The sequence below is a fragment of the Neltuma alba genome, unplaced genomic scaffold (assembly GCF_004799145.2).
Source record: "Neltuma alba isolate B1F8T4 unplaced genomic scaffold, ASM479914v2 tig00004252_pilon, whole genome shotgun sequence".
NCBI classification, from domain to species: Eukaryota; Viridiplantae; Streptophyta; class Magnoliopsida; order Fabales; family Fabaceae; genus Neltuma; species Neltuma alba.
Window position 1 is genome coordinate 41,175 of NW_021633621.1, and position 12,394 is coordinate 53,568.

Below are 12,394 nucleotides of genomic sequence, written 5' to 3' on the forward strand. Positions count from 1 at the left end.
TTTTAACATCTCATCGCGAGACGCTACCCCGTTAGAGTCATTTTAAGCTAGATGAATGGAGTACTAAGGCACGTGTTGTTAATTCTCTTAACTAGATTTCAACTCCGTACGCGTTTCGTTGAGCCTGCATCAGTTCAATCGGACTCGTAAATGCACATTCTAGTTTTAAGCACGTTCTATCACAATGAGATTCTCCTCAAGTTGAAATCGACCCAAAGCATCCTTAAAACGTTAAAAGATCAGCCTTCCTCATGTGTGCGTCACCCTGTCAAAGTCCAACTTCAATGAATTGAAGACAACCTCATGGTAGCCAATTATACTTGCCAGAATTTCTGCCTTACGTTTTTCGGTAATTCAGTGTTATCAATGATAAATTAGACGGTCATTGTATGAAACATAATTAACAGGTACGTTATACCCAACTATTATAACCCACAAAAATTTCTTGGTGAGCGTTAGCTTCTAACATTATTCGTAAATAATTCATTAGAAAAAATAGTCTTTCAAGGAGAGAGAGAGACCAAATATCTAGCACAAGTTGCATGTGTCAAGTGTTGGCTATCACTGAAAAGGAAAAAAGAAAGAAGAAAGGAATGTGTTCTTATATCATGCTATCTAACTTTGAAGGCATCCTGCTTACCCAGTTCTCAAATAATGCAGGAATCGGTGAACGGAATCTTGGATGCCTCAGCAAATAAAGGACACAAATGCTTATAACAAGTTGGAAAGGAATGAACAAAGTCACTATCCCCCCAATCAGACACAAAATCATGAACAGAAATGTAGCTGTTGGATCCTGCCAAGTCAGAAAGGATTGCAATTTTTCTATTCTAGTCGCCAATTTACCCATTTCTGCTGCAAGCCTCCCGAGGATTATTCTTAACCGATCGTATCTGTATCTTATGATTCTGTCTTCAAATTTGGATGGAACTGGATCGAACTCCTCTTCCAATTCATCCACACTTGCTGCATTAACATGCGACAACTGCAAATCCACATGTGATAGGAGACCTGGCCTCTTTGGATACTGCAAGATGATATCCAGCATAAGGCAGAACAAAATACCAGGTAGCAAAATTTGAGGTTCAAGGATCAGAACAAAAATAATCAGGCAAACTATGAGTGATGAAGTAGGATTCTTCCACTGGCAAATCTTATCATATTGAGCGTGCAAGGCGACGAATCCACTCATAACAGCTTTGATCCTATCAAAATCAGCTCTTCCTCTGCGCATGCTCCACAGGCTTTCATTAGAATCTAGCATATACGACACAACCTCTCTTCTCCATGCAGGTTCTGTCTTGCTCATCCTTGAAGAGAGAAGCATAATGGTTTGTTTCCTCAAACCACTTAACTGAGTCCGAGACAAGGGGTTAGAAAAATGCAGCCTAGGAAGCTTAGGTATTAGGTAGATTTTCAAGAGATTGGCCATATCTGGACAGCAAAACCTGAAGGCTAATTGAATTTCACCCATCTTCTTCAATCCTGAAGGTTGCAGTTCTGCAAGTGGGAAAGAATATGTGTAAATCCTATTGGTTATCATTTCTGATAGATTGATTCTCACCTTCCCTATTCTTGCATCTATTCCTCTGTGATCTCCTTGTACTTCATGTAAATAGCCATTATCAAACACAGCGATTGTGATTGATGTGCATGGGTCATAGACATCCCAAGTGTACTGTTCATTCCACTTTGGATTAAGATTATCAATAACTGTTCTTGTCCGAACCCATTTGGGACCATATTTAGCCACACAATAAGCATCAGTACGACTTCCTATCTTCATCGCCGGCAAGCCAGAAGCATTCAAGATTCCCAATTCAAAAATTCCAACGCTGGATCTCCACAACCTCCGGATTGTTGGATTCAGATCACTGCTGAAACATGGGTCCTCATCAAATATATGATACCCACCATCCAAAGAGAGTCTCATATTAAGCCTACTAATAGCTCTTGCATTATTTTCAACCTCAGTGATATTGGGTCTCTCAAGATTATACCATTTAGCAGCTGGAGTTGCACCATCTAATCTCTTATCAGCATTCTTGACAGGAACTTTACACTTCCCTATGCTTCTATGGTTGTTCATCGTTCCCTGCTCTACACTTAAAAACAACTGTTGATCAAATGGTTCTAGCACAGCAAAGAACATTTCCTCATTCCATTTTGGGTTCCCTTTATTGTTATTCACTAACTTGCTTCTGGAAGTCAAACTCCCCAAGGCAGCTTGAACAAAAATCTGGGAGTCACCAACTCTATCTTCATCTACCAGGTCCTGGGCTTGGATCAAATTAATTCTAAGACACCAAATCCTAGGCGAGAGATATATCTGTGAACGAGTATTAAGAACGTTGTATGTGTTAACTATTGCTGATTCTAAATGCCTCGCTTCAGGAAAAGCCTCATCAGCCTGAGTTCCTATCCAATTTGAGAGCATTAATTTTCCTAAACTGATTCCTTTTTGATCTTCTAGCCAATACCACTGAGATGCTAGTGAACTATCAGTTGGAACCCGTGTAGGAATTTCAGAAATAGCAAAAGATAACCGACCCAGAATCTCACCAAACTTTGGAATCTTATCCTTCACCAAAATTTCAAGAGTTGGCTCTTGAATACGAGCTTTTTCTAAAGCAAAGACTTGATTCCATTCTGGGTTTGAGTTCCTGCTGAAGCACGTGGTGGTCATTTTTAGGCCTCCAACTTTCACCTCCACGTAAGGATCACAAGTGTTAGGACCTCTAATTCCTGGCAAGTCCTCAGCCCTCACAATCCTCACGTACAAGAAAAGAGTAGTTTCAACGAGGTCAGTGGCACTTGTGATACCAACATGGCTTGTGGCAGTCCTGGCACCGATACTTGGAGAGATCGCCTTCAAATTGAAATCTGCATTGGGTTTTTTCGAGCTTTGACCCGCCATTGGTTTTTTCTGGGACAACGTAAAATGATGGCACGAGGGACTGTACGGTATTGATGGATGGGCTAAGAAAATTCTCAATCATTGAAGTCTGTCCTCCTCATTAGGTTATGTAATAAAGTATTTATAAAAAAAATTCAAAATAGAAAAATCAAAATATGTTCCAAAATATTCTAACTTAATAGTCAAGATCATAAAATCCTTATCATTAATGGGAAGATTTTTTTAAATTATTTATTAATCAATGTAATATGAAATAAGTAAGTCTTCAGCTTCAAGAAATAAACAATAAATACAAAAACAGGAATAAATATAATCCTAATTAATGCCTATAAAATCATTCTTGAAGTTTCTTAAACCTTTTAAATTGATCTTGATTTTGCTATTTACGTTTACGAAAATGTGTTGGCATATGATTATATTTAGGTTTCAATTTAAAAAATTATAGTTCCATGAGATTTCTTTATGTGCATATAATTGTATTGAGCCTTCAATAAATTTTGAAGATGTCTCAACAAATTTTTTATTTTTATTCCTAATCAATTATGCCTCTTCTTTTTTTTTTTTGACTCATTCTTTTTTCCATTTACACTCTTCTGGCATTTTAAAAAAAATAAATTGAATTACAATTTTATTCTCTTTAATTAATTTTAACCAACTTTTTAATTTGCATATTTTAATTAGTTAAGACTCATAAGTTCCGATAAAGTATAACTAGAGTAAACCCATGCATCTACACAAATTCGCAAAAGCAAAATCTTATGCACCTTGAGATGTAAAAAACCGTATCCACACACACAAACACACACGAGACACACATACGTCATCTGCTACAAACTTCAAACTACTTTTTTCCTTCGAAATTAGTATTAACTTCAAATACTATGCACAACACGAATCGACATTCTATTTTCATAAAATATATGGAATCTAGACATAGTAGCCTTTCGAATGCCCATAGTAATGTTCCTCATACGCCAAGAAAAGGAAAAAACTGTTTTGCAGCTACTGAGGTAAATAATAGGGGCTAAAAAGTGTTTACAATATCACGGCTGCTATAAGGCATTAATCACTCATCAATGGCGTCCCATGAAGAACACCGCCCTGGAGACGACAATGACTTTTGGGCATAATAACAAAAGGACAAAGTTCAACAAAGCTTAATAATGTATCATAATCTCTAGGGATTATTACCAAAGTAGTCAGTCCAGCAACATAATACAGTATGAAGAGTATAAAATGACGCAATCAAATTTACAGGTAGAGGGTAAGAAATGAAAACAGACTCGTTCACAAACATTGTAACTTTGTCCCTTTTTTCCCCCCCTTTCCTTTTATTTTTCTGCGGTAAAATGGATAACTAAAATCATTATTGTAAGAGAATATGACTTTATTCGACTGAAGACAACTATTACGCGGACTTAACGAGCTTCAACAGGAATGGAGTAATCACAGGATCGTAGAACTGCACACTGAGAATAGAAAGCTCCATCCCGCTAAAGCAGATGAGTGGAGGGCACTTGTGAAGGATGACGATATAGCAGAAACTTCAACCTGAAAAGGCATCGACTCACAGATTCAGACACGAAAGAAGTGAATGTTCACTTCTCTCCCTCTTAATTCTGATGCTACTCCCCATTTTACTTCTCAGACACTTGAAGGTAAGAGATCTGCATCTGAAATTAAGGTACGCGGCACTCTTCTATGTTCCAAATTTCCTTGGCATACTGATCAATGGTCCTGTCGCTGCTGAATTTTCCACTCCCAGCTGTGCTTAGAATGGACATCTTCAGCCATCTTTTCCTATCCCTGCATCCAAAAAAAATTGGAAAATAATAACACATACTTCATAATAGGAACCCGTTAAACAATCATTCGTTATTAGTGACTCTTGACTCTGTCACCATTAGAGCCTCTCAAAGCAGAGGGGAGAATCAGATTTTTATAATATAGTGCCTCCCACAATGTTTGAGGCTAACTTAGGGGAGATGAATGAGGTGAAGACTGAGCAATACCAGTTTTATTAAACCAGCCTCAATGCATGCTCAAGTTAAATGAGTTCAAACATCTCAAAAACAAAAATGCAGAAACCAAAGTCTTGTTCACAATTTTGCTCTTGACAAGTAACAAAACATTAAATCGATGAACGAGCTTGTTGTACAATGCAGTCAGGAATGTTTCTTTGGTCTTTACCACAGATTGGTGAAGGAATAGAACAGTGAAGACCTGGGAGATGGTGTCTTACCGATAAGCAGCATCTACCCTTGCTTGAGCATCCATATAGCTGGGGAAGTCATGGCCTACGAGAAAATAGTCACCACGACCATAACCAGAATTTCCTTCCAACGACTCAAGCAGAGGGTTATAGTCATAGCTTCCAAATATCCCACTCCTAATGAACTTCTTCGCCTCTTCAAACCGAGGATCTGGTTTGAACTATAAATCACCCAAAAAAAAAAAAAAGTGCACGCAATATAACGTTGTTAGACATTTACTAATATTAGCAAGTATTATATCATCATTTTCATTGATTATTACAGCATTATCAAAAAGGGCTGCTACGGCATACCAGTCCATTCTCTCTTTCCTTTCGAAGGCGAGGGACATCTTCTGCTGTTGCTCCAAAAAGGAAAAAGTTTTCCTCACCAATTTCCTCCCTGATTTCAACATTAGCTCCATCTAAAGTACCGATAATGAGGCAACCATTCAATGCAAATTTCATGTTGCTTGTGCCACTTGCTTCCATGCCTGCTGTGCTGATATGCTGGGACAGCTCACTTCCTGGAATCAGCACCTCTGCCACAGACACATTGTAATTTGGGACGAACACAACCTGAGAATGATTGTCCATATAAAGCAGAGTAGTCGTAAATTAGCCTAATTCTAGATTGCAGCAAACCAGATAAAACTGTGCAAAATATAGTTCATGCATTGATTATTACAAGGCAATTACCAAATAATACATCATAAAAATGCAGTGCCATATATCATGAAAACATATGATGGAAACCCAGTGAAAATGGGAAGAACCATGTCATTTATGTACCAAAAGAATTGCTTGGGGCTACCCAATATGGAACTCCATCAAAATACCGATACATGCGATGTTTGGCAGGCAAATGGACAGCAAACTGGGCTTAGCTGATGGCAGATTATCCCAGTGCAGAATAAAAGAAATCACAACATGCAAGGAGCTATAGTATCAAAGGGAAAGTCACCTTCAAGTGGTCATTGACCTCAGGATCAGTGTTGACTACAGCCCCAACATCATTAACCAGCCTTACTATTCTTTTCGCATTTGTATACGTAGCAAAAGCTTTTCCTCCAATCATCACAGTGCGTGGAGTTGTTCTTTTCCTTTCTTCAGGCTCATCTCCTATTACGGTTAAGTCATAAGAATTATTTCCAGAATTCCGGTGTAAATATAGCATTTCAAGAAGAGTGGCATCTTAGGCGGTATCTTCTATATAATTGCTAGCAGAATATATATAAGCTACAATTGGGCTATAATTAGCATGAGACATAGAACTGAATAGGCAGGTAACTAAAAATCAACATAAAATATAAAATCTATAACAAGCCCCGCTATTTATTAGCCATGAACATTGGAATCACCTCAAATTCTATGTAATGCAAGAGGAAAACAAGTCTAGTTGTATATTAATTTTCATCATGAACACATAACTGTTGATAAAAAAATTGGAAACTCGGCCAAATTTATTGCCATACAATATCCGCCAATGAATATGTCACGGTTATACTCCAAATAGTGGGCTGTTTCTCATACCTTTAACTTCTTGTATCTATAAATCACACCCAGAATATTCAGTAGCTGTCTCTTGTATTCATGGATGCGCTTGACTTGTATGTCAAACAGACTATCTGGATCAATGCTCACCCCTGTCACCTGTAGAATGTACTGTGCCAACCGCTGCTTATTAGCTCGCTTTGCAGACAGCCATTCAGCTTGCAGTTCTTCATTGTCAGCAAACTATAGGAAGCACCAGGAACTGATGTGAGAATGTTGCAATCATAGGACTCAACAAGCAGGGAAGGAAAAATATCCACTCACCTGTCGAAGACCAGCAAGCAAATCAAGATTGGTTACCCATTGATCACTTTTTAACCATTTAGTGATTATCTTACTGAGCTCAGGACTGCAAAAGCGGAGCCATCTTCGAGGTGTGATCCCATTAGTTTTATTCTGGAACTTCTTTGGCCATATTGAAACATAATCCGCAAATAATTCTGATTTTAGAATGTCACTGTGTAATTGGGCAACACCATTCACCTTGAAAGAGATAAAAACCATTAGTCAAAAAATTTTAAATGAAACCAATAAGCAAAATTGTACAGAACAAATTTTAGAAAGAAAGTGTAAAAGATTGTGAGGTCAATCTTCCCCTTGTACCCCAAAAAAAAAAAAAAAAATCAGCCAATTTTGCACGGTGTATTTTAACAACAATAGATTTTCTGTATCCGCAGATGAAAAATATTGAATGGTATCCGGCATCTTTTATCATTAGCCAACTTTATACTCATTCCACAGACTTAATTAACCAATATACCATCACAGGATTTTATAACTTGCGGGTAATGTGCTTGCTAGAGAAACACCCGCATGGGACAAATTTACAGTTGTTTTAAATCCCCCAATATAACCACTTGGTGACTCTGGAAAAACAGTAGAACTATACAATAAAATGAGCTGCTGAAGACTTTGATGCGTTCACAGAGGTCAAATGCTTACAGCATGTGAGGACACCACACATAAATTTGCCATCCGAACTACTGGTTTCTGGGGATTATTGTCCATAATGCGCATGGCAGGAAGCTTACTCTCAAGGTCCAACCTTGTTGCACTTATAAATGCAGTGAACTGCAAGCATTTTATGATTTCCAGATTAAAATATATTAGCAAGACCTTCATGGAATTTTTGAAATGTTAAAAATAGAAGCCATGCATATTACCCTCTTGTCTATTTCTTCAATGATTTCCATATGGCGAGGAAGTAGTTTCCACATTACAGGTTGAGACCATTTTTCCAGTGCCTCAGGGAGGACAGTGTGGTTAGTGTAAGCAATTGTCCTGGTTAGCGTACATCACATTTTAGCCACAAGGAGTGCACTAAAGATGTTTGAGAGACACAAAGATGGAAGATTACTGATGCTTATGATATGTGAAAAATTTAAAAATTCACGGACCTTGTCGTCACATCCCATGCTTCATCCCATCCAAGGCCTTCATCATCCATCAGTAGTCGCATTAGCTCTGGAATTGCAAGGGTAGGATGAGTATCATTAAGTTGCACAGCAACCTTGCTAGGGAACTCAGACCATGTCCAAGATTCCTTTCCATGTCTCCTCTCTTTAAACCGAAAAATTATGTCCTGAGGTAGGTCCAAGATGAGAGGAAATAGTGAAAAGCATGTCAAACAAGAGAACTGAGCACACAAGTAAAGTGAGTCACTTAAATGTCAATTGTACTTAAATAGCCACAATATTGAGAAATAATACATTCTTTATGACATTAAAAATATGATCTGTCAGCTAATGTGTTAATTAAAAGACTGCCAGTAAGCAGATGATCTAGTTTTCCTTAACTCATGTTAGTAATCAGAAGAATCTGTAGTCGCAGCAATTGGCTGACATGTGATGTTGATTATCACCAACCAATTCTCCCAATGTCTTGAGCTGTTAAGAGGCTTGAGAATGGTTTGTTATCATCTCTAACACACCCAATTGAATCAAAACCCTTTGAACTTGAAGCATGGACTGAGCATAAGCTAGACATACCTGGTGCTAAAATTTATGTCTAATTAAGAAAATGGGATGGCTGAGACTGAACTCCTTAAGCTCTTGGACTCTAATATCATCTCAAGCACTTCCTCTTCCAGAAAACTTAGGATATGACAGGCTCAATCATGGTTGTATGATGTCTCTAGTAGTGACCATTTGATTCATATATCTCAAACTTTAGAATAAAGGACGTGTAAACTTTGAATTCAGACAGCCTCAGTTAGAGCATATGCAAGTGCAAAAACTAGAAGAGAGGACAAGAACTACAATACAAATAAAAATCGCAATGAAATGGGGAGCTCTTCAGAGGATATGTCTCACCTGGAGTGATGCACTGCAGAGAAAGAATTGCTGCTTCAGCCTAAGAAGTTTCCCGTCTTCCGTAGCATCCCCAGGATACAAAACCGCACAAATCTAGCATTTTCAAATTCAATATAAAACAGCTGGTCCTTTATATTTCTCTTTTGGGGAGTGGGGTGTAGTGGCGGAGGTAGAAAATAAATTATACTAGCATTTGTTCTAAAAATGAACTTCAGGCAAAGATAGATCTATCTCTTTATGCATTTGCTCTTGCAAGGGAAATAAAGGTCTTTTGCAAAAAGATTAATTGCTCATTTATGATTGATGAGAAAAGAAATGCCGGTCATCAATCATCCCTGTGGAAAACAGCCAGCTTTCGTTAAAAAGTGATAGAAAGCCACAATACAAACCTGTTGAGCTCGTGAATGAAGAACAGAAGCAGATTCATGTTGTCCATCATTAATAAAAACAAATTGAAATCCTCTGCACAAGCTTTTGCTTCCCAAAGGCGAAGACTGATGGTATTCTTGGTTTGGTATCCTGGAATTGGCACATCATATGCCAACGCTTGCATAACTTCTCCTCCAACCCACTTTCGGCTGGCATTCACACCAAATTTTCAAGTAAATTGTATCAATGTTTATAAATAGATTGGATTTTTCATTACATTTGAATTAAGCTTATTTTTAAATCAGACTATAAAACATACTTTTTTCATCATTCAGTACTTCAATAATTTAAGGAGTAGATTTCCACTTACCTTCCATTAGGATTAACCTGAACATGGCCAAAGAATCTGACAGGGTACAAAATGTCATGCCTTGCAACTTCCCAGGGGCTAAACTTCTGCTCGGTTTTCATTTGAGTCCGTCCATCAGTTTAATGTAAAACATGGATACATTTCCAGTGATTTAAAAGAAGATAAATCAAACCTCAAGCCAGTCCTCTGCAAGTTCCTCCTGGCCTTCCTCGTGATTATCTGCTTAAATAGCCCATATCTATACCTCAGACCATAACCCCAAGCAGGCAAATTGAGTGTTGCCATGGAATCCAGAAAGCAAGAAGCAAGCCTGCCCAGACCACCATTTCCTAAAGCTGCATCTTTCTCCTGCAATGTTTTAAGTGGGATTATTATTAAGATGCCAAAGATATCAAATACATTTATGATATGAACCTGCCCAGTCCTTTGGTTTTTACCTGCTCTGCTATTTCTTCAAGTTTGAGTCCAAATTTGCGCAAAGCATCAGCATATGCTTCTTGTATATTCAGGTTTCCAACTGCGTTAGTCAAAGCTCGACCTTGAAGATACTCCATTGATAAGTAATATGTTTGCTTAGGATCAACTTTGTGAAAATGGAGGAACGTTTCATTCCATTGCTGAAAAAGTCATCAATATGTGGAAACAGCATTAGTCTAATCATCTGATATAAGAAATATAATAATCTGATACTAAAACTAGTTTAAAGGATGACTGAAAAATTCCCTAATTATTATGACTTCAAAGTTAAATAAACTACAGCGACGCACACAAAATTTCCTCTTGACTACAAATATCAGTTATCATTGACAATATCAGCATTAAAATTTATTTTAAAAGATAGAAATGTTTATATATGTTACCTAATTCAAGTTTCCATGGCATGGAAAGATTTGAAAAGGTTCCCATATATATGCACTACTGAACTAAAGCTTATCTCAATAGAAATCGACCACAAGTGTTATCGAGTCAAGATATTTCACAGAGGTAATCAGTATCCATGTTTTCCTATAGGAAGTGCACTGTTGTTCCATGTCAAACACCGACAAATCAAAAAATCATCAATCAAAATTGGACTTCGTTACAAGAAGCATGGACAATAATATAGGACATTATATCGCAGAATGATGGTGTGCGAGTAATTTGAAATGAAATGTGATGTTGCATCTGACACGTGTATTGAACACACGACATCCATAAATAGTACCATACTCGAATGAGACGATCGCGAACACTCTCAGCGGTGGCAAAGTAAGCTTGCTCCAGCTCAAACTTGAAAGGAGTGAAATGAGCGCTATACTGCGCGTGGTAATTGATGTCTGACGCAATCTCGTCAGGCTTTTCAGCCAACGGGTTCGCCACCGCCGGAAGTTTGGCAGAAACAGCAGAAGCAGAAGGAGCGCCGCTGCCATTGACCTCCACTTTCCCCGCCATTTCCGATCTCAAAATCAAGCTGTCAGCCATTAAAAAAAAAAAAAGTCTTTCCGTTAGCCACTTCATTAAGGCATAACAATTGATCACAAAGCGGAAAAACCCAACCAATACAACGCCAATCGAAATTCTCACTAACAAACAGCAACCCAGTCGAGAGTATTACCTCTTCAAGCAATTCTAAGATTGATAAAGTGATAATAATTTTGGTTGGAAGAAGATATTTAAGGAAGCGGCAGGCTCGAAGAGAGAATCTAGAGATATGCTAAGAGATACTTCAAAAGAGAGCTATCATGTGGAATAGGAGGGACTTGGAGTGTTGCGAAAAAAGTAAAAATATCTGAGATGGTCTTCGTTCTTTTCTTGGTAGGAATGAAACGGAGTGAGACTGAAGCGAGAGCCGTATGAGAGTGTGGGACTAAAGGCCCTTTCTGGATGTGACATTGGGATCACAAACGAGATAGTTTTACAACGTGAGGCCGAAGACACGTGGCAGCATTCAATGGAAAGCGGGAACGGCGCGAGGTTTGAGATGGCGGTTGATCGTACGCGCGAAAAATTATTGAGTTAATCATGTACTCCTACATAATTTATTTTTATAAAATTATCATTATCAAGTTGACAAAATTTTATCAGAATAAAATTTTCAAGTTGAGAAAGAAACGCGGCGGAGATTGATCTTTGGGGAGAGTGATTTGTCGTGTAACGAATATTTTCCCTATAAGAAGAAATTGCTTAAAATCTGCTAAAAGAGGAAAACATTCTTAATTTTTCACACTATAATAATGATCATTGGTCAAGAAGATATTTTATGAAAATACCATAAAATTTTAATTAATAAAGATATAGTAATGTTTAAATAATTTGATATTCTCAGTATGCGTTTGAAAACAATAGACATTGATTTATTTGGCAAAAGAAATTAGACAATAGTTCAACTCTATGGTTATTTTAGAACTTCATCAAATTTGTAGGGTAAGTGAAAAAATTATGAAAACGTGTTATTTTTTAAGGTGGCAATTAATTGAATGAAGTATGCATAATTTTATTAGGAGAATTACAATCAAATCTCATACAAGATAAATAACTACTAAAAAGTCCAAATAACAACTCTAAGCAGCCTGTAATGACAAGTTCTAGAGTAGAAAATAACAACTTCTGAAACTTGTTTGTAATTTTTTTTCTTGCATGGA

The 12,394-nt window shown here is 37.5% G+C and overlaps 2 protein-coding genes across 2 annotated transcripts; both read right to left on the reverse strand.

Moving 5' to 3' along the window:
• Nucleotides 1-601: 601 nt before the first annotated feature.
• On the reverse strand, nt 602-2,917 carry LOC114744063 (FT-interacting protein 3-like). The gene has a single exon (XM_028932251.1). The coding sequence runs from the start codon at nt 2,915-2,917 to the stop codon at nt 602-604; it is 2,316 nt and encodes a 771-aa protein (XP_028788084.1).
• A 1,318-nt stretch (nt 2,918-4,235) lies between these two features.
• On the reverse strand, nt 4,236-11,528 carry LOC114744060 (alpha-glucan phosphorylase, H isozyme-like). The gene is given in 18 exon segments (XM_028932249.1): nt 4,236-4,723; nt 5,160-5,350; nt 5,484-5,747; nt 6,133-6,282; nt 6,702-6,905; nt 6,987-7,205; nt 7,665-7,793; nt 7,886-8,003; nt 8,120-8,304; nt 9,035-9,127; nt 9,424-9,476; nt 9,479-9,612; nt 9,774-9,859; nt 9,946-9,983; nt 9,986-10,121; nt 10,211-10,390; nt 10,983-11,223; nt 11,368-11,528. Coding segments are annotated over 17 exon segments (2,529 nt in total). The 5' UTR covers nt 11,205-11,223; nt 11,368-11,528; the 3' UTR covers nt 4,236-4,596.
• Nucleotides 11,529-12,394: the final 866 nt, after the last annotated feature.